Source organism: Panthera onca, chromosome A1 (genome assembly GCF_046562875.1).
Source record: "Panthera onca isolate mPanOnc1 chromosome A1, mPanOnc1 haplotype 2, whole genome shotgun sequence".
Classification (NCBI taxonomy): Eukaryota; Metazoa; Chordata; class Mammalia; order Carnivora; family Felidae; genus Panthera; species Panthera onca.
In genome coordinates this window covers 212,163,471-212,186,698 of record NC_138339.1, presented here as the reverse complement: position 1 = coordinate 212,186,698, position 23,228 = coordinate 212,163,471, and the positions used below count along the sequence as shown (strand labels likewise).

General features: G+C 39.9%; 1 protein-coding gene across 2 annotated transcripts in view; it reads left to right on the top strand.

Moving 5' to 3' along the window:
• The first annotated feature begins 1,119 nt into the window (after window positions 1–1,119).
• The window catches only part of VWA8 (von Willebrand factor A domain containing 8), a 365,498-nt gene continuing 343,389 nt past the window's right edge, over window positions 1,120–23,228 (top strand). For both annotated transcript variants that reach the window (XR_009611412.3, XM_060637082.3), the window contains exons 1-2: window positions 1,120–1,381; window positions 20,289–20,366. Coding sequence is in view for 1 of the 2 variants with exons in the window: in XM_060637082.3 (XP_060493065.3) it covers window positions 1,219–1,381; window positions 20,289–20,366 (241 nt within the window). In the remaining variant the exon portion in view is untranslated. The remainder of the gene's footprint in view (window positions 1,382–20,288; window positions 20,367–23,228) is intronic.

Sequence of the window (23,228 nt, the reverse complement as noted above, 5' to 3'; positions counted from 1 at the left end):
AGAAGCCTGTTTCAGCCTTCACCGTTTAGGTCCAAGGCCTCGACAAGATGCACAAAGCCTTATCCAGCACTGCTTTTCTTTTACAGCCACCCATCACCTCTCAGCACCTGTCACAGGGTTATGACACGGCAGGTGCTCAATATAGATTTACAGATAGGGACAACTCCAGAATTACCAAGGCCTTTAACTGCAAGTGAAGCCTTCTGCATTCTTTTGGTTTGCTGTTGGTTTGGAGTAACCTGATTTAAACATTTTGCGTTGGCCAATTCACTCCTGACATTTTGGAGATGCTGTGGAGACATTTGGAGATATTAGGCTTAGTCTGCTTTGTGGTAGGACCTCTTCTGCCTTTGGCATGTGTGACAGGGAGTCAGCTTTAACCAGTGTCCTACTTTTTTCTCTTACTAACGACATAAATTATGTTTATATAACACTTCCACCGCAGAATGACTGAACAAGTACTTGATTTGGGTCCTTTCTGACATTTTGACAATTTGTATAAATCACCAAGATGTGAGTTTTGCCTTTAAAATACAAGACAACAAGCATACAGGGGGGAAAAAAAAGATAAAGGACAAGGCTTTCAAATGCTGTATGGAAACATAGGTATGGTTACAATGCATCGAAATAGGTGAAAGTTCCCACAATCTCCAGGGTACGGACTCAATTTCTTTAAAGGATTTGAAGCAGCCTACAGGAAAAGGGCAATATAGTAAGACTGGGCCATTAACCAAGAAAGGAAGGGAAGACTTGGTAAAAGCATCTGAAGAGCCACACCATTAAACAGTCCTAGTACCCGGGGGCATTTCCTGAACTCCGAGTTTACAGGACTACAGGGGAACGACTGGAAGCCGGCCTGGTGAGGCCAGGTGAACCGACGCAGGTGCGGGCGAGGCCCGCACCAGAGCCACGTCCCCCCAGCTCCGCCGCAGAGGCACCCGGGCGGCCTGCAGGACTCAGCGCTCAGCCGCACCTGCTCCGGGTCGTCCCTCGGCGGCGGGTGCGGGCTTCCCGGGCTCGCGCTTCTCGGGCTCCCTCAGTCCGCTTGGGGTCCGGCCGGCCCGAGACTGCTGAGCCGGCCGCGCCGGGGGAAGGAGTTTCCGGCGGACGCAGCGCGGAGCCGCTTCCTGTCCCGCTCGCCGCGCCGCCTCACGCTGCCCGTCCCGGACGCGGCTCGCGCGGGACCCGCTCCCCTGCCCCGGCAACACGTCCGGCCCCATGCAGTCCCGGCTCCTGCTCCTCGGGGCGCCCGGCGGCCACGGCGGCCCGGCCGCGCGGCGCATGCGGCTGCTCCTGCGGCAGGTGGTGCGGGGCAGGCCCGGCGGAGACGGGTGCGGGTCGGAGGTCAGACTGCTGCATGCCGGGGCGGGGGCCGACACAGGTAACCCTGGGACGTCCCCGCCGCACCTGCGGTCTGTGCGGGGCCCCTGCGGTCCTCTGCACCCCACTCCCTCCTGCTTCGCTTGGGAAGGAGCGCCGCGCGGGAAGCCAAGACATAGACATTCTAGTTTACATCTCGCGGCTAATGCTGTGTATCGCGAGGCAAGGCGCTTGCACTCTCTGGGCCTCATTCTGTAGTCCGAGGGATCTGGGCTAAGGCTTATGATGACCTGGAATAGTGCATTCGCCTCCCCCCGCCCCCCGCTGCTTTTATCCCTGGGATGCTGATTTGGACTGCAGTACACGCTGGGGTTTAATGCAGGAGCCCTCAGAAATTGTTGAAACCTGGGATTGACCTTGCTCTCAGAGTGTCAAGGGCCTAGAAGCCAGTCTGTGTCATGTTCCAACCAGGGCTAGTGGCGGCTTAGAAGTGTACGTTCTCGCCAAGGATCCCATCGTTAACAGTGTTTTAAATGTATACGCAAGCCTTTCTGAATTTTCCAGGAGTTTTCCTTTCCCAAAGTGTTCACATCTTATTAGAGCTGAAAATCACAACTTAATTTTAAAACTCCTGACTGTACCAATGAGATAATTTAGACCCAGAAGGGAAAACTGGCTTGCAGATCACACAGCTAGTGACTGCTTTAGAATCACGTGTCTGATTTCTTAACTCAGGCTTTTTTTTTTTTTTTTCTTCCCCCTTTTGGTTATACTAGAGCTGGTTTTCAGAATCTTTTTTTGTTACATGCTGGAGTTAGAGCATTTGTGCTGGTTAAGGGGAAGGGATGTATGTTGTTGGCTGTTCTTAAACGGCAAAGTGATTCTAGGCAAGATTTTGTCAGTGTCATTGATGCTTAGAATACCAGAGGTTTTTACTTGGAAGTTGTAGGTTTCATTGTTCTTGCAAAGACTGGCCCCAATAATTTTCCTTGCCAGGTTTAGGTCCCGTATATTCCATCCATTCATTCATTTACTGAACAAAAATTTTTTTTTCGTTTTGTGTGGAGTTGTGATTTCAAATTTTGCTCCTTTACCAGTTATTGTGACTATTGTGATATTAAGAGTTTTTTGTTTGTTTGTTGCTTCTTTGTCCTAGAAAGCAGGGAGGACAAGGGTGGAAGTGCAGCATAATCTGTAACTTGGGCTTTGGAGTTAAACAGTATGGGTTGGAGTCCATTTCTGCACCATCTGGATATGGAGATCTGAGGGTGGGTTGCTTAATTTTGTGTCCCAGTTTTCTTAAATGAGGATAAAAAGAGTATATTTGATAGGATTATTATGAGGATTTAATTAGTTCATATAATTCCTGGCACATGTTAACATTCAATAAAAGTTAGCTTATTATTCTTAGTATATATATTTTTAGCTATGGGAGAATTGTTCCGTTTCCTTGGCTTTAGATGAAATGAAACCAGTTACTTTAGGTTTAAAACTATCAGCTAGCTGGCTAGGCATACGGGAAAAAGTTAAGTCGTATGACCTTTAAAAAAATTGGTCTTTGTACATGAATAATATGTGGTGATTATAAAAACATTAAAACTGTCCTCAACATTATGTCCAACAAATCAAAGTACAGGCTTTGCTTAAAATGTGAGACTCATGAACACATTATAGACAACATATTAACTTTAGACTTAGTCATTGACTGGCAGAATCAGACCACAAGGAGTAAATTGTGCTAAACTTACTTGCCTTGCTGTTGCAAAGATGCCCAATGTTGCAGGTGTGAAGACTGAGTAAATTCATTTGGAAACTTATGAGAGATCTGGACTCTATTAAGAACAGCTGAGAGCCAGGTAAATCGGAGGCAAGCTCTTGGCTACCCCGGGACATAATGTTGGTCATAAAGGTTGGAGTGTCTCATTTTGAACCAGAGGTCATACATAGACAAAATAAAAGCCACAAATAGCACTGTGATGTAATGAATTACAATTTAGATTGGAAAGATGCTCCCAGCTGCATATACACATGTGACCAGTAACTCATCTCTGCATGTAATTGACCTTGCTTCCTTGTAGATTGGAAAAAGAGCACTGGGGTACATAAGCAGTAGATTCATGTTCTATACTGTTCTTATCTTTCCTGGACTGTATGTATGTCTTATTTATCTTTATATTCCTTTGGTACCTGTCAACACTTTGTATCGTGTTGACACGATACAAGCACTCAGTGACTTATAATACTAAAATTCATACAGAGAAGGAAACCAGGTACTGTAGGTTTAAAACTATCAGAGTTTTAACTATCTCCTTCCAGGAGAGGCTGGAATTGCCTTGTTGGCTTTCAAGATAGGAGCTTTATAAAGCCTGGTAAAGAAGAGAGAGTCATTTATGTTAAAAAAAAAAAAAACAAAAAAAAAAACAAATCCCAAAACCCATTGCCCTTTGTCCTTTGCTATTGGATAGTTTTAAGTATCGATAATTTGTAAATTCTTTGTATCTCTTTATGCTTCAATTGGTAGTGTTGTCTCTTAGTTTTAGGAACAAAGAGGCTTACAAGGAGGTTAGCTACTGCAAAGAATTTTCAGTAAAGATTATTGCAGGGTTTCACAGATGGAGGCAAGTAAATTGGCTCAGTGGGACTCTGACAGTAAACTGTTTAGATATACCATGGAGCAGGCTGAAATGATAAACCTGGAAGCATAACTCTGTGTAATCCACCATGACATGTTTAGTGCTGTCATTTAACACCATTGTTATTAAAGGGACTCTGTTTTATCTTTTATGACTTTTGTATATTAATAAATTTGATCAAGGAATCTTTAAAAATACTTTTTGTATAAGAAATTGTGTTCATTGTTGAAAAGTAAAGTGCAGACAAATCCCCTGAGATATAATCTCCCATTCAAAGTCATCATTGTCAACTTTATGGTGTTACTATTATCAGATTTTGTGAAATACATATAATATTTATTTGTACAACTGCACATTTCTTTTTTAAAAATAGGATCATGTATTTTTTATAATTCTCACTTAACCATTATTGTAACATATTAACAAAGTGGTAAATATTGCTACACATGTTCATTTTAAGTAGATACTAAAGTCATATATTTATTCATATAATTTGTTTTACCAGTTTTTCATTGTTGGACATTCAGGTTGCCTACTTTTATTTCTATTTTTTTAAAAGAAATCTCTACACCCAATGTGGGGCTCAAACTCATTACCCTGAGATTAGGAGTTGGATGCTCTACTGACCTGAGCCAGCCGGGTGCCACAGGTTGTCTGTTTTTAAATATATAAAAAGTGCAATAGACATCCACCCATAATGCATTTTTTTGTGATTTTATTCCAGAGCTACAATAGAAGTAATGACTTTGGGGAGGGGAAGTAGAGAACTCCTGCTTCATGAAGAATAGAGTGTAAAGGGAAAAACTACACTATGATGGTTCAGGTCTTAGCTCTGTATTTACTAGGTATTGAACTTTGGGAAAATTATTAACTATTTTAAACTTGCAGTAGGCTATTTTGACCCTGAGGACATTGTGGCCCTTCTATATTAAAGCATTTAGCAGTAAAATCCCAAAACAATTGTAACTTAATAAATCATTGGGAAGACCTGTGTTAGGAACATGCAGACTAATCTGGAAATTGCTGATATATTTGGTTTTCTCTTGGGTCTAAGTTTTGTATTAAAAAAAGTGGTGACACTAAACCAGTGGTTTTTAACCAAGAATGATTCCCTTCCCCCAGGGGAAAACGTGCATAGAAAAACATGGTGATGGGTTCACATAGGTGGGAGATCTAATGGTTTCAGGCTAGATGTAGGATGTTCAAAGATCTTTAGGGCTTGGACCCTCTCTGCCCTTCCCCGTGCCGCCCCCCCCCCCCCCCCCCCCCCCCCCGGCCTCCTTTCTACTCTCCATTTGTTGGATTTGATTTTTGCTGTATTGGTTTCAACAGCTGTTGGGATTTCTTCAAGTGGTAGCAATGATAGCCTTACTGACAGCCCCAGATTTTGAGGGTCCTTACACTTCACACTGTTAGAAAAAGAGGGGGATGCCTGGATGGCTCAGTTGGTTAAGCAACTTTGGCTCAGGTCATGATCTCACTGTTTGTGGGTTCAAGCCCCACACTGGGCTCTGTGCTGACAGCTCAGAGCCTGGAGCCTGCTTCGGATTCTGTCTCCCTCTCTCTCTGCCTCTCCCTGGCTCACACTCTGTCTGTCCACCTCTCTCTCAAAAATGAACATTAAGAAAAAATTTAAAAAAAGAGAAAGAGAGAACATCTTTTCCTTGAGCTCTGACAAAAATTCTTGCGAGAACTCTTACTGGCCAAGCCTGGATCATGTGTCCATCTCTAAAACAATCACTGTGGCCAGAGAGTGGAATATTCTGACAAGTTTGTGCAGGATATTCACTTCTGGAGGTTTTGGTGCAGGGGTAAAGGTTGGGATTAATGGTATAAACTCTACCCAAACAAGATGGGGTGGGTTCTCCACTGGACAGAGGGATTCTGTTGTCAAAAGGGAAAGAATATTGAGTAGGTAAAACAAAACAGCTGTCTACTAAAACTCAAGTGTGTAATATCCAAAGGGGTTTTACAAGAATAAGTGTTATTTAGAATACACTATTGGGGCGCCTGGGTGGCTTAGCGTCTGACTTTGGCTCAGGTCATGATCTCGCGGTTTGAGTTCAGGTCTCATGTCAAGCTCTGAGACTGGAGCCTGCTTCCGATTCTGTGTCTCTCTGTCTCTGTCCCTCCTCTGCTCACACACTTTCTCTCTCAAAATAAATAAATATTAAAAAAATAAAATACACTATTAATTATTATTTGAATATAGAGATTATTTTCCTATAAACCTTTGGGAAATTCCTTTAAAGTAGGATGATTGCAAGTGATAAAATCAAACCTTATTACTTTAAATGAACCTTAAAGTTAATTTCATTTGGAAGGTTTTATCTTTCGGATTCTTTTCAGGGCTTTTAATTTTCAAATCGATACTTTCCATGCCTGAATAAAATATATATCAGTTTATTGGTGGTAGTATTTGTGTGAGAGTTTCTTTGCTGTATACAGGGATTTAAGTAATCTGAGTTACATGTGGTTGCTTTTTTGCATTATTTGTAATAAATGTAATTAAGTGTTAAGCAGTATATTCTATAACAATCTGTACTTGTTAACCCATTCTAGTTATTCTAGTAGTTTCCATTATGAGTATCTTATATCATTAACTACAGTGTCTAAAAAAATGATTGTATTGAACCAAAATAGTGTATTTGAAGAAAGGTATACCTTAGTTTCTTCTAAGTTGTATTACCTATTGTGTTATATAAGTATTTTCACTTCCCTTTAGAACATACTTACACTACTTCATTTAAATCAAGTCTTTACAAATGACTTGATTTCTGAGCTTTTTGAAAGATAGGCTGTTCTCAGTGCAGAAAATCAGTGAACTAGGGCTTAAAACAACACTTAATTAAGAAAACAGTATTTAATTAAAAGCTGTATTCATTCACATATTCATTTACCAAACATTTCTTGAATACCCAGTTGGTTTAAGATATTATTTTTGGCTCTATGAGTACAAAGGTGATTAAAACATAGGCCCTGCCCACAAAAGGCTGCACTTTTACAGACTGAACAGTGGTCTTCAAAAATTTTCACACTTACCTCCTAAAAGGATTTTGAACATATGTATCCCTTTGTATATTTTGAAGTTGATATCTAGAAATTTTCCTGAAAAGAATAAATAATTGCAGAGTACAGTGTTTCCAGTGTGTTGTAAATATTGACCTTTAAAATAAAAATTTTTAACAGTCTTGAAAGTGTATCTTTTAAGTGAAATTAGAATATCCTAGTAATATGTTAGCCACTATCTCTGTTTTGAAAAATAGATTAAAAAGCTCATGTTTAACTATCAGGAAGCTCATGTTACTTTTTTTTATCTCCTTGAATTTATATTTCAATTACCACTACTCATCATAATTTTATCTTAATATTTTTACTCTTAAAATGTTTTGTCTTTAGATTTCTCTGCACAAAAATGTTTAAGTGTTAAAACATACCTATCACTACAATTATTAAAGCATAATTGTTCAAAAGAACATCAATATGTTTCAAATTTCTTAAAAAAATGTAAAATTTTGCGGAAATATACCTGTTAACAACATGAGTGGTGCTTTTCCCCAGTTAAATATTAATGTAATTAATAGCTCCTAATTGAGTACTAATTTTGCTGCAATGTATATAATTTTGATATAGAAATATCACTCAGTTCTTTACAGACTTTTTATATATGAGCCAAAAGTAATATGTTGATTAATTATCAAAAATGTTATTTTTAGTGGTCTATCAACTGACAACTTGATTATAGCCTTTTCAGTTTTATTCATAGCCAATAATTGGAAACCACTTGACTGGCAGGTAGAGTCACTGACCTAACCAGCCAGTACCATCACTCTGCCTCAGTTTCTGGAAGATTCACCAAAAAGGCTTTACCAAAATTTATCAAAAGGTTATGGTTTTTTCCTCATGTAGAGGCTGCTTGTTTAATGTACTCAGAAAAGAGGTGATAAAATGAACCCTTCATTCAGCATACCTTTGCCAGTATAGTATTTGAGAAAATGCTTTTATCATGTTTAAATACTTTTTTTTTTAATATATGAAATTTATTGTCAAATTGGTTTCCATACAACACCCAGTGCTCATCCCAAAAGGTGCCCTCCTCAATACCCATCACCCACCCTCCCCTCCCTCCCACCCCCCATCAACCCTCAGTTTGTTCTCAGTTTTTAACAGTCTCTTATGCTTTGGCTCTCTCCCACTCTAACCTTTTTTTTTTTTCCTTCCCCTCCCCCATGGGTTTCTGTTAAGTTTCTCAAGATCCACAAAAGAGTGAAAACATATGGTATCTGTCTTTCTCTGTATGGCTTATTTCACTTAGCATCACACTCTGCAGTTCCATCCACATGCTACAAAAGGCCATATTTCATTCTTTCTCACTGCCACGTAGTACTCCATTGTGTATATAAACCACAATTTCTTTATCCATTCATCAGTTGATGGACATTTAGGCTCTTTGCATAATTTGGCTATTGTTGAGAGTGCTGCTATAAACATTGGGGTACAAGTACCCCTATGCATCAGCACTCCTGCATCCCTTGGGTAAATTCCTAGCAGTGCTACTGCTGGCTCATAGGGTAGGTCTATTTTTAATTTTTTGAGGAACCTCCACACTGTTTTCCAGAGCGGCTGCACCAGTTTGCATTCCCACCAACAGTGCAAGAGGGTTCCTGTTTCTCCACATCCTCTCCAGCATCTATAGTCTCCTGATTTGTTCATTTTGGCCACTCTGACTGTGTGAGGTGATATCTGAGTGTGGTTTTGATTTGTATTTCCCTGATGAGGAGCGACGTTGAGCATCTTTTCATGTGCCTGTTGGCCATCCGGATGTCTTCTTTAGAGAAGTGTCTATTCATGTTTTCTGCCCATTTCTTCACTGGGTTATTTGTTTTTCGGGTGTGGAGTTTGGTGAGCTCTTTATAGATTTTGGATACTAGCTCTTTGTCCAATATGTCATTTGCAAATATCTTTTCCCATTCCGTTGGTTGCCTTTTAGTTTTGTTGATTGTTTCATTTTCAGTGCAGAAGCTTTTTATCTTCATGAGGTCCCAATAGTTCATTTTTGCTTTTAATTCCCTTGCCTTTGGGGATGTGTCAAGTAAGAAATTGCTGCGGCTGAGGTCAGAGAGGTCTTTTCCGGCTTTCTCCTCTAGGGTTTTGATGGTTTCCTGTCTCACATTCAGGTCCTTTATCCATTTTGAGTTTATTTTTGTGAATGGTGTAAGAAAGTGGTCTCATTTCATTCTTCTGCATGTTGCTGTCCAGTTCTCCCAGCACCATTTGTTAAAGAGACTGTCTTTTTTCCAGTGGATATTCTTTCCTGCTTTGTCAAAGATTAGTTGGCCATACTTTTGTGGGTCTAGTTCTGGGGTTTCTATTCTTTTCCATTGGTCTATGTGTCTGTTTTTGTGCCAATACCATGCTGTCTTGATGATGACAGCTTTGTAGTAGAGGCTAAAGTCTGGGATTGTGATGCCTCCTGCTTTGGTCTTCAAAATTACTTTGGCTATTCGGGGCCTTTTGTGGTTCCATATGAATTTTAGGATTGCTTGTTCTAGCTTTGAGAAGAATGCTGGTGCAATTTTGATTGGGATTGCATTGAATGTGTAGATAGCTTTGGGTAGTATTGACATTTAAACAATATTTATTCTTCCAACCCAAGAGCATGGAATGTTTTCCATTTCTTTATATCTTCTTCAATTTCCTTCATAAGCTTTCTATAGTTTTCAGCATACAGATCTTGTACATCTTTGGTTAGATTTATTCGTACATATTTTATGCTTCTTGGTGCAATTGTGAATGGGATCAGTTTCTTTATTTGTCTTTCTGTTGCTTCATTATTAGTGTATAAGAATGCAACTGCTTTCTGTACGTTGATTTTGTATCCTGCAACTTTGCTGAATTCATGTATCAGTTCTAGCAGACTTTTGGTGGAGTCTATCGGATTTTCCATGTATAATATCATGTCATCTGCAAAAAGTGAAAGCTTGACTTCATTTTTGCCGATTTTGATGCCTTTGATTTCCTTTTCTTGTCTGATTGCTGATGCTAGAACTTCCAACACTATGTTAAACAACAGCGGTGAGAGCGGACATCCTGTCATGTTCCTGATCTCAGGGGGAAAGCGCTCAGTTTTTCCCCATTGAGGATGATGTTAGCTGTGGGCTTTTCATAAATGGCTTTTATGATGTTTATGTTCCTTCTATCCCGACTTTCTTGAGGGTTTTTATTAAGAAAGGATGCTGAATTTTGTCAAATGCCTTTTCTGCATCGATTGACAGGATCATATGGTTCTTATCTTTTCTTTTATTAATGTGATGTATCACGTTGATTGATTTGCGAATGTTGAACCAGCCCTGCATCCCAGGAATGAATCCCACTTGATCATGGTGAATAATTCTTTTTATAAGCTGTTGAATTCAATTTGCTAGTATCTTATTGAGAATTTTTGCATCCATATTCATCAGGGATATTGGCCTGTAGTTTTTTTTTTTTTTTTATTGGGTTTCTGGGTCTCTGTCTGGTTTAGGAATCAAAGTAATACTGGCTTCATAGAATGAGTCTGGAAGTTTTCCTTCCCTTTCTATTTTTTGGAATAGCTTGAGAAGGATAGGTATTATCTCTGCTTTAAATGTCTGGTAGAGGGGCGCTTGGGTGGCTTGGTCGGTTAAGCGTCCGACTTCGGCTCAGGTCATGATCTTGTGGTTCGTGAGTTCAAGCCCCGCGTCAGGCTCTGTGCTGACAGCTCGGAGCCTGGAGCCTGTTTCTGATTCTGTGTCTCCCTCTCTCTCTCTGACCCTCCCCCGTTCATGCTCTGTCTCTCTCTGTCTCAAAAATAAATAAACGTTTAAAAAAATTTTTTTTTTAAATGTCCGGTAGAATTCCCCAGGGAAGCCATCTGGTCCTGGACTCTTACTTGTTGGGAGATTTTTGATAGCTGATTCAATTTCTTTGCTGGTTATGGGTCTGTTCAAGCTTTCTATTTCCTCCAGTTTGAGTTTTGGAAGTGTGGGGGTGTTTAGGAATTTGTCCATTTTTTCCAGGTTGTCCAGTTTGTTGGCATATAATTTTTCATAGTATTCCCTGATAATTGCTTGTATCTCTGAGGGATTGGTTGTAATAATTCCATTTTCATTCATGATTTTATCTATTTGGGTCATCTCCCTTTTCTTTTTGAGAAGCCTCGCTAGAGGTTTATCAATTTTGTTTATTTTTTCAAAAAACCAACTCTTGGTTTCATTGATCTGCTGTACAGTTTTTTTAGATTCAATATTGTTTATTTCTGCTCTGATCTTTATTATTTCTCTTCTTCTGCTGGGTTTGGGGTGTCTTTGCTGCTCTGCTTGTATTTCCTTTAGGTGTGCTGTTAGATTTTGTATTTGGGATTTTTCTTGTTTCTTGAGATAGGCCTGGATTGCAATGTATTTTCCTCTCAGGACTGCCTTCGCTGCATCCCAAAGCATTTGGATTGTTGTATTTTCATTTTCGTTTGTTTCCATATATTTTTAAATTTCTTCTCTAATTGCCTGGTTGACCCATTCATTCTTTAGTAGGGTGTTCTTTGACCTCCATGCTTTTGGAGGTTTTCCAGACTTTTTCCTGTGGTTGATTTCAAGCTTCATAGCATTGTGGTCCGAAAGTATGCATGGTATGATCTCAATTCTTGTGAACTTATGAAGGGCTGTTTTGTGACCCAGTATGTGATCTACCTTGGAGAATGTTCCCTGTGCACTCGAGAAGAAAGTATGTTCTGTTGCTTTGGGATGCAGAGTTCTAAATATATCTGTCAAGTCCATCTGATCCAATGTATCATTCAGGGCCTTTGTTTCTTTATTGATCATGTGTCTAGATGATCTATCCATTGTTGTAAGTGGGGTATTAAAGTCCCCTGCAATTACCACATTCTTGTCAATAAGGTTGCTTATGTTTGTAATTGTTTTATATATTTGGGGGCTCCCGTATTCGGCGCATAGACATTTATAATTGTTAGTTCTTCTTGATGGATAGACCCTGTAATGATTATATAATTCCCTTCTTCATCTCTTGTTACAGCCTTTAATTTAAAGTCTAGTTTGTCTAAGTATGGCTACTCCAGCTTTCTTTTGACTTCCAGTAGCATGATAAAGAGTTCTCCATCCCCTCACTTTCAATCTGAAAGTGTCCTCAGGTCTAAAATGAGTCTCTTGTAGACAGCAAATAGATGGGTCTTGTTTTTTTATCCATTCTGATACCCTGTGTCTTTTGGTTGGTGCATTTAGTCCATCTACATTCAGTGTTATAGAAAGATATGGGTTTAGAGTCATTGTGATGTCCATAGGTTTCATGCTTGTAGCGATGTCTCTGGTACTTTGCCTCACAGGATCCCCCTTAGGATCTCTTGTAGGGCTGGTTTAGTGGTGATGAATTCCTTCAGTTTTTGTTTGTTTGGGAAGACCTTTATCTCTCCTTCTATTCTAAATGACAGATTTGCTGGATAGAGGATTCTCGGCTGCATATTTTTTCTGTTTATCACATTGAAGATTTCCTGCCATTTCCTTCTGGCCTGTCAAGTTTCAGTAGAGAGATCCGTCACTAGTCTTATCGGTGTCCCTTTGTATGTTAGAGCATGTTTATCCCTAGCTGCTTTCAGAATTTTCTCTTTATCCTTGTATTTTGCCAGTTTCACTATGATATGTTGTGCAGAAGATCGATTCAAGTTACGTCTGAAGGAAGTTCTCTGTGCCTCTTGGATATCAGTGCCTTTTTCCTTCCCCAGATCAGGGAAGTTCTCAGCTATGATTTCTTCAAGTACACCTTCAGCACCTTTCCCTCTCTCTTCCTCCTCTGGAATACCAATTATGCGTAGATTATTTCTCTTTAGTACATCACTTAGTTCTCTAATTTTCCCCTTATAGTCCTGGATTTTTTAATCTTTTTCTCAGCTTCTTCTTTTTCCATAATTTTATTTTCTAGTTCACCTATTCTCTCTTCTGCCTCTATAATCCGAGCTGTGGTCATCTCCATTTTATTTTGCAGCTCGTTAATAGCATTTTTTAGCTCTTCCTGGCTGTTCCTGAGTGCCTTGATTTCTGTAGCAAGAGATTCTCTGCTGTCCTTTATACTGTTTTCAAGCCCAGCGATTAATTTTATGACTATTATTCTAAATTCACTTTCTGTTATATTTTTTAAATCGTTTTTGATCAGTTTGTTAGCTGTTGTTATTTCCTGGAGGTTTTTTTGAGGGGAATTCGTCCGTTTAGTCATTTTGGATAGTCCCTGGAGTGGTGTGGAACTGCAGGGCACTTCCCCTGTGCTGTCTTGAATAACTTGCATTGGTGGGCGGGGCCGCAGTGAGACCTGATGTCTGCCCCCAGCCCACTGCTGGGGCCACAGTCAGACTGGTGTGTGCCTTCTCTTCCCCTCTCCTTGGGGCGGGATTCACTGTGGGGTGGTGTGGCCCATCTGGGCTACTTGCACACTGCCAGGCTTGTGGGATCAGGCTGGGGATCTGGTGTATTAGCTGGGGTGGATTGGCAAGGTGCACAGGGGTGGGAGGGGCAGGCTCAGCTCGCTTTTCCTTCGGAGAGCCACTCTGGGAGGGGCCCTGCGGCACCAGGAGGGAGTCAGACCTGCCGGAGGGATGGATCCGCAGAAGCACAGCGTTGGGTGTTTGCGCGGTGCAAGCAAGTTCCGTGGCAAGCAAGTTCCATGGCAGGAACTGGTTTCCTTTGGGATTTTGGCTGGGGGATGGGCGAGGGAGATGGCGCTGGTGAGCGCCTTTGTTCCCCGCCGAGCTGCGCCCTGTCTTCCGGGGCTCAACAACTCTCCCTCCCGTTGTCCCCCAGCTCTCCCGCTCTCTGGGCAGAGCTGTTAGCTTATAACCTTCCAGATGATAAGTCCCGCTTGCTGTCCAAACACACTCCGTCCGGCCCCTCCGCTTTTGCCAGCCAGACTCGGGGCCTCTGCTTGGCCGGCAGGCTTCCTCTCTGCCCTGGCTCCCTCCCGCCAGTCCGTGGAGCGCGCACCGCCTCTCCGCCCTTCCTACCCTCTTCCGTGGGCCTCTCGTCTGCGCTTGGCTCCGGAGAATCTGTTCTGCTAGTCTTCTGGCTGTTTTCTGGGTTATTTAGGCAGGTGTGGGTGGAATCTAAGTGATCAGCTGGACACGGTGAGCTCAGAGGCCTTCTACGCCGCCATCTTCCCTCAGGTCATTTTTATCTCATGCTCTTCGGGCATTTTGATCATTTTACCTCAGTGCTGAGCCACTTATGGATCTCTAAGTTGTTTTGAGAGAGAAGTGTAAAGTGAGTTTACAAATAGCAGCCAGTTGAAACATAAATTCTTAAAAAAATTTTTTTTGTTAGTGTTTAATTATTTTTGAGAGAGAGAGAGAGAGCGCGTGCCTAAGTACTTTTTAATCAAATTTTAGTTTTCATAATTAAAAAAGGTAGCCTGTATTATCAATTCAATCAGCTTAATTAGGCTTTCTGACAGAAAAAAACATTTTTCCTTTCAATTTGAATGAATGTGTTAGTATGTATAATAAGGAATGTTATAAAAACCACTGAATGAGAAATTGCAGGCCACATTTTATAGGCTAGATTACTAAATGCAGTAAAATCTAGTGGTCACATATTTAAGTCATCGATTTCATAATGTATGCTTTGCAGTTTTATTTTTTAGTATAATTTATAAGTAATGTAATAGTTAAAGGAAGTTATTTATGTAGTGAGGTCTCTGATAGAAGACATGATATTGTTTTATTAAATGTGTAATAAACTTTGTTGATGCGTCTTAGAGAACAATTAAAACCATGTATAAAAATCAGAAATAAATGCATCAGTTTGTTTAAACCTCATGATCCAGCTTTGACACTGTATTTAGTGAAATGAGAACTAACTGGTTCAGAAGGTAGTATGTCCTTTTCACCGTAAGAGTTAGAAAATAGCCATTTTATAAGATGAGGAATGACTGTAATTGGAATGAATGGTTCATGATGACATTCGAGAAGAAATTTTTAGCAGGCTTTTGAAAGACACATATCTGATCTGAAACAGACATTTAAAAGTTTTTTCTGTGGTTTTTATCCACCATATTGTGAAAATCTTGGTAGTACTGACAGTTACTTCAGTGACATTAAAACTGAGCAGCGTCAATTATGTGTGCTGCTTCAGGTGTTCAGAAGTGCCTTCTTGTGTGTGTGTAGGAATAGTATGTGTTCTCAAGGTAAGAATTGAGGAGAGCTAAAAAGCAGCTTGCCTTTAAGTACGTAAAAAGCAAGGTTTGCACTCTGAGCTCTCCCATCTTGGATTATTTGACAGTATTAACTCCCACTTCCCTACTCTGCAATATACTGTATCTGACACAGGCCAAAAATACTTCAGGCATTTCTAAGGCTACTCTTCACTTTTAGTAGGAATATGGAAGACATGGAGAAACTATTCTGAGGCAGTTTATGTTGACTTGAATAATCTTTAAAGGAAGCTTCTCCTAGACCATAATTGAAAATGCCTCATTTGTTTAGTCCACTGGAGCAGTGCACCATCCACTGTAGAAATGTAAGGGGGAGGGCTTCTGAAAGAGCCTCTGGGAACGAAGGACCTGCAGGGCCAGTTCTGTCAGGTCAGCATTCGGGAAGAACGGATCTAGAAACTGATCTCCTTAAGACTGCCGTGCTCTGGACCCTTAGGAAGTGTTTATCCTAACCTAAAGAGAATTATTGCAGAGGAACAATAATCAATACTTGTAATACAGTGTGAGAAATGCTATTACAGAAGCATGAGCCAGATACTGTGCTAGCAGAAAGACAGGAATGAGAGGATCAATTCTTGATGGAGGTGGAGATCATGCAAAAGGAAAAGTTAGGGAAAGTTCAACGGGGAGATGAAGAGATTTGAGGAGTAGGGGTCTGAAGGGAAAGGGTGTGAGAGAGTTGTGGAAGAACTTTCAGGCCAGGGAATAAAGCATCAATCACTGAGATAGGAATAGAAGAGGTAGAGCTGGTCGGACATAATTGGACAACACACACAGAAAGTAAAAAGTTCTGATTTTCTCATGTTAAAGTTGAATTATCTCTAGAATATCTAAGCATGTCCAGTAGCCTGCTGATAGATACGGATCTCAGGAGAGAGATCTGAGCCAAAGGGGACGTTTAAGACTTTAGTGTACAGAGGTCAGAGTTGGGCCATTAGCAGGGATTAGATGACTCAGGAAAAGTATAGCATGGTAACAGAAGGTGGCCAAGAACATCAGCTTTGAGGCAGGAAGGTCAAATACCTACCGCCTATGAATGTCATTTTCTTCTTTGCCTACAGCAGGCATGACTAGATCTCTATCCTTATTTCTTCACAAGTCCAATTTTCATTGTGATTGCTTCTTTGGGTTTTTTTAGAAGCCTTTGGTTTGATTTCCGAATGTTGAGAGATTTTCCAGTTATCTTTTAGTTATTGATTTCTAGGTAATTACATTCTGATCAGAAAACATATTTTGTATGATTTCATCCCTTTGACATTTATTAAGATTTGCTTTGCGGTCCAGCCTAAGATCTAGTTTGGTGAATGTCTCATGTGTATTTGCAAAAAATATGTATTCTGCCCTTGTTGGGTGCAGAGTTCTGTAAAAGTCATTTATGTTGAATGGTTAATCGTGTTTTCAGATCTTCTCTATCCTGTTTTCCAGTTGGTTTTAGCCGAAGGCTGAGGAAGAAATATTCTTATTTCTATATCCTTCTATTTTTTTCTTGCTCTTCATGAAGTGCTGAGATATATTAAAATATCCAAGTATGATTATGGATTTATCTAGTTCTACTTTTAGTGCTGTCAAGTTTTGTTTCCTGTTTATTCCCCAGCCTCCTCCTTGCCAGGTCACCACCATAGGTTTGCTGTATTCCTCCACAAAGGGTCACAGTTCACTTAGGAAGCTTTCTAAATATACTTTCTCTGCAGGCACTGTCCCCTTCTACTTGCACTAGGTCCTTACAGGCCTAGTGGTGGCCATGGCTTCCTATTATTGCTAGTCCCAGGATACTGCACTATCCTTGCCCCATCTTCACAAATGGTTGGGCCCTGATTGCTAAATGAATATGTGTGGGCAGAACATTTCAGTCAGTAGGAAAATCCAGTGCAAAAGCCTGAAATGAGTATGAGTCTGATATGTTGATGGAATAGGGAGGAGGCCAGTGTGGCTGGAGTAGAATAAGTCAGGAGGACACTTGTAGGAGATGAGGTAAGAGGAAATGGGGGAGTGAGATCAAAATAGCCTTTTGGACCATTGCAAAGATGAGGATTGAGCAAGGACTTGCATTACTTGACTCCTATTTTATTATGATCACTGTGGCTGCTCTGTTGAGAATAAACAGGGTGCAAGGGTTGAGGCAGGAGATATGTTAGGTGAGAGAAAAGTTAAGAATGGCTGCAAGATTTCTGGTTTGAGCCCCTGGAAGGAGTAAGTTGCCATTTGCAGAACTGGGGAATACTGTGAGTAGAGCATATTTTGGTGTAAAGATCAGAAGCTCAATTTTGAATATGTTAGGTTTAACATATGTTAGGCATCTCAGTGTCTGTTGGTATCCATGTTTGGAGTTCGGTGGTCTGGGTTAGCGATACAAATTTGAGAGCCAGCAATATATTAGTTGCATTGAAAGATGTAAGACTGGGTGAGCTTGTCAAGGAGAGGTGGTAGGTGGAATAGAAAAGAGGCTAGAACTGGGCCTCTGCACACAGTGTTAGGAAGTTGAGGAGAAGAGGCAGAGCAAGCAAGGAAGACTTGGGGTCATGGTGAGGTAGGAAGGAAAGAGAGGAGGTGATGGGGCTAGGAGATGGGGGGAGAGGGAGAAAGTGTAGAATCCCCTATGGTGTAAGTCTTGAAAGGAGGCAGCGCTCTGACTCTACCCCAGAAATCACAGTGGTCAGCTCTTCCTCCTGCCTGCCTCCTGCAGCCAGGCTGTGGGTAGTAACCTTGGCTCCGCCAGTTAACTGCCCTGCCCAGGACTCTTGAGTCATGAGGGAATTACGCAGAGGCTGTATGAACAGTTTACCTGTGGCGGTGTCCTTATTGTTAGAAGATGTATCTGAAGACTAGATTACAGATGAAGAATCATGATTTCTGTAATTTAAGATAGTGTTTTTCCAGCTTTCCTACAGGTTTAAAAATTACCAAAATGAAATGGGGGAAAAAGTTGTCCTCTGGTCATGATGTCCCAGGTGTGGATCTAGTGGTACAAGGGACAGTGTCTCAGTCAGCTTTTCCTAAGATGTGACTTTGTGTGACTTCTGTTTCTCCTTTGCCTTCTCTACCATGCTGTAGACTAGTAACTGAGTCGTGGTCTCTTCAGTAACCCATGGCTCCTGTGAGCTATTTCCTATAACTGCTGTAACAAACTCCAGTGCCTTTAAAAAAAATTATTTAAATTCAAGTTAGTTAACATACCGTGTAGTATTGGTTTCAGGAGTAGAACCCAGTGATTCATAACCCAGTGCTCATCCCAACAAGTGCCCTCCTTAATGCCCATCACCCCCACCCACTTCCTCTCCAGCAGCCCTCAGTTTGTTCTCTGCATTTAAGAGTCTTTTATGGTTTGCCTCCCTCTGTTTTTATATTATTTTTCCTTCCCTTATGTTCCTCTGTTTTGTTTCTTTCCACATATGAGTGAAATCATATGGTGTTTGTCTTTCTCTGACTAATTTCACTTAGCATAATACCCTCTAGTTCCATCCATGTAATTGCAAATGGCAAGATTTCATTCTTTTTGATTGCCGAGTAGTACTCCATATATGTACCATATCTTCTTTATCCATTCATCCATCAATGGACATTTGGGCTCTTTCCGTACTTTGGCAATTGTTGATAGTGCTGCTGTAAACATTGGGGTGCACGTGCTCCTTCGAAACAGCATACCTGTATCCCTTGGATAAATACTTAGTAGTACAATTGCTCGGTCGTAGGGTAGTTCCATTTTTAATTTTTTGAGGAACCTCCATACTGTTTTCCAGAGTGTCTTCCCCAGTTTGCATTGCCATCAACAGTGGAGAAGTGTTCCCCTTTTTCTGCATCCTCGTCAACATCTGTTGTTTCCTAAATTGTTAATTTTAGCCATTCTGACAAGTGTCAGGTGGTACCTCATTGTGGTTGCAATGCCTTTTTACTATGCTAATTTGAGGTGGGGTTTCTGCTGTAGCAGTTATATGAAATAACTCCAGGAATCACAGGTTGCTTAGAGCCAAGATTAAATGAAGTAACATAAATAATGTGTCTATAACAATATTTGCCAAATAGCCAGTATTCAGTAAGTATTAGCTGATGTCTAGACTAATTCACAGGAAAATTCCTTTGATTTACACTCTAAATATACACATATTCTGTACGAGAAGGTACACCTGAGTTTTACATGATGTTTCTACTTTTCTCTCAACTTTTCACGTAGCTATAATACATTTCTTCATCTATAAAATCTTTTTTAGTTTTTTTTACAGAGTTGCCGATTTCCTCATTTGTAAAGCCTCTGTCTCATATGGTTATTCTGGGAATGTATAAAGTATTTAGCAGATAGTAATCATTCAACAAATGTTGGCAGTTTTTGTTATTACGATGATTTAAGGCCTTAGTCTCTGGGACACCTAACTAGCTCACAACTGGCAATGTTGAATTTGTGTTTTGCACAGCTACTTTTCCTAAGTATCATTGAGCCCTTTACAAAGGAAGTACCAGGTGCAGATGGGATCAGTATGTCTATTTTGCTGTTGGAGAGAGCAAAGCAGAGATTGTTTGGTTTAGTCCTGCACTTTAGAAGATCAGCCACAGCCACAAATTAATGCTACTTAAAATTAGAACCATGTAGAATCTACTGAGAACTTTTGCCTGTTTTGTGCTGGTTTCATGTAGAAATTCTTGGCATATAGGCTGGGGCTTTCCTAGAAATACTGAATTTTTGGATTATGTTGCTGGGGAACATGTTTATAGAAAAAATAGGAACCTATAAAGATGTAATAAGTTTGTAATTTGTATTAAAGATGCCACCTTTTGGATGCTTTGGATGATCTTAAAATGCATTCTTCTGTATTGTTGACTTTATTAGTGTTGCTATTAGTGAGAAAATAATAAATTGATAAATTCTGTAGTACCTCACCTTTTTTTGCTAATGTAGCATTTAAAATCTGAATTTCCCCAGTGCTTCACTTCTCCATTATATAACTTATACTTTGGATACAAGTTTTAGAGCATAGTGGCTGACATAGGTGTGTCGATGGGGCCTAACATAGGCAGGCATGTGCATTTCTATAAAGTCCTCAGGGCAGTCATTGTTGGGAAAGGCATAGTGTGTTGTTTTATTGTCTCTTGTAAAGGTGTGTTTCCTTTTTCTCTTTTTAGGTGATACAGTTAATATTGGAGATGTATCCTACAAGTTGAAAACTCCTAAGAGCCCAGAACTTGTGCCACAGAATTACAGTAAGAAATACTCATTTATTTATGAGTGAATGCCTTTTAACTTTTCATTATGGGAATTTTCAAAGATATCCAAAACTGGAGAGAAGAGTGTAAATGTGATGTACTTATCATTCAATTTTAACGTTTATCAGTGTATGCCAGTCTTCTTTTAACTGACTCTTCTAGTCTTTGTTCTGGAGTATTTAAAACTTATCCCAGACAGACATCCTATCACTTCACCCCTGAATATTTCAGTAAAACATTTATTTTTCACATACTTTTCTTTCTTTTTTTTCAATTGGGATCAAATTTACATATAATAAAATGCAGAGACCTTAAGTATTCATTTTGGTTAGTTTTGGCAGTTTTATAAACTTGTATAACCACCAAGATTACTTGCATTACCTCTGAATATTCTTTTGTGCCCCTTCCCCTCTGATTTGCCCTGGAAGCCAATGGTCTTTTTTCCTACCATGATGGATTAGTTTTGCCTGCTCTTGAGCTTTATGTAAATAGAATCATATAGTATAGTTTTCCTGTGTGTGTATTTGGCTTCTTTCCATCAAGGTAATGGTTTTAAATCCATCCATGGTCCTGTACTGATCACTTTTTAATTGTTGAGTAGTGTCCTGTTGTATAAATAACAGCATAATTTATCTGTTCTGTTGATAGGCATTTGGGGGTTTCCATTTTTAGATTGTTGCAAATAAGGTTCTATGAACATTCCTGTACAAGTCCTGTAGTCATGACTTTTCACTTCTCTTGAATAAATAATGAGGAGTTGGGTTGATGTGTCATTGGGTGGATGGCTGTTTCGCTTCATGAGATACAGCAAACTGTTCTCCAAGGTACTTGTGCTGTTTTAGCCTTTGACCGACGGTGATGTTCTGTATCCTTGCCGACATTAGTATTTCTAATCTTTTTGATTTTACTCGTTATACTAGGTGTGAAATAATAACTAGTCATGGTTTTTGTTTTGTAACAGCTTTACTGAGATACAATTAATATACCATAAAATTTACATTTTTTAAAAACTTATCGTCTTAAAATGTACAACTCAGTGGTTTTTAATGTATTCACAGAGTTGTGCAACCATGCCACTCTTTAACTTTTGAACATTTTCATCACACCAAAGAGAAACCTTGTACCATTAACTCCTTGTTTCCTTCTCCAATAACTTCATACACCCCACACCCCCCCATCCTTCAGCAACCGCTACTATATTTTCTGTATCTATAGATTTGCCTACTCTGAACATTTCATATAAATGAGATCATACAATATGTGGCCTGTGTCTGGCTTTCTTCACTTACAATGTTTTCAAGGTTCATCCACGTTGTGGCCTGTATCAGTACCTGATTCCTTTTATGGGTAAATAATATTCCATCGTGTGGCTATACCACATTTTGTTTATCCAGTCATTGGTTGACAGACATTTGGTTTTTCTCTATTTTTAGGTTGCTATGAATAATACTGTTATGGACATTCATATAAGTTTTTTGACAGACACGGGTTTTCAGTTTTCTTGGGTATATATTTAGGAGTGGAATTGCTAGGTCAGATGGTAGCCCTCTGTTTAACATTTTGAGGAATTATCAAACTGCCCTCCGCAGAGGCTGCCCCATTTTACGTTCACACCTGCAGTGTCCGGGGGTTCCAGTTTCTCCACATCTTCACCAGCATTTATTATTACCTGTTTTTATTACGGGAAGTGGTATCTTGTTGTTTTGATGTGCGTCTCCCTAATGCCTCACAGGCAATTTTTTGCTCAAAATCATGCCACTTCTTTTCTCACAATTCCTTAAATGAATCCTAATACTTTAGGAACAAAGATCATTCCTTACCTTTCATGATCTAGTCTCAGCCTCATCTCTTATGACTCCCCTTCCTTATTTATGTTCCAGTCATTGGACAAAACGGCTATTTTTTTTTTTGGTTCACTTTTCAGATTCTTCAACTAGACTATGTGCTCCTTGAGGGAGAATGTCTCACTTTCATCTGACATAAGTTTCCAATGACTCTGCCTCCTGAATGGCTCTGCAGACTGTCCTCTCCTCTTTGCCTCACTTTTATTTTACTGCATTTTTTCTTTTTTTTGAGTTATTTTCTCAGTGGTCACTCCAGGGATCACAATTACCAATTTAGCTTAAAACAAACTTGTTCCTATTAATAACTTAATTTCAGTTGTGTGCAAAAACTTTTTCTAATGTAGCTCTTTTCCCTTCTACTTCCTTTTTGCTGTTATCATACAAAATAGGTCTTTAAAATTTTTTTTAATGTTTATTTTTGAGAGAGAGAGAAAGAGAAAGAGAGAGAGAGAGAGAATGGGGGAGGGGCAGAGAGAGAGGGAGACGCAGAATCTGAAGCAGGCTCCAGGCTCTGAGCTTTCACTACAGAGCCCCATATGGGGCTCAAACTCACAAACTGCGAGATCATGACCTGAGCTGAAGATGGACGCTTAACCGACTGAGCCACCCAGGCACCCCCAAAATATATATTTGTACATTAAAATCTATCATCACAATTTTATAATTATCACTATATGAATTTGTCTCTTAAGTCAAGAGAAAAAAGGAATTACGAATAAAAATATGTTCATACTGTCTTTATATTTACATATTTACTAGTATTCTTTGTTTCTTTGTGTGCATTTGAGTTACCATCTAGTGTAGTTTCATTTTAGCTTGAAGGAGGGACTCACTTTAGTATTGCTTGTAGGGTAGAGCTGCTAGTGATAAATTCTCTCAGTTTTGGTTATCTGGAAATTTATTAATTTTACCTTTGTTGTTTGATGAATTCTTGATTGACAGGTTTTTTTTCTCCCCAGCACATTCAATATGTCATCCTACTGCCTCTGGCCTCCATAGTTTCTTTTTTTATTTA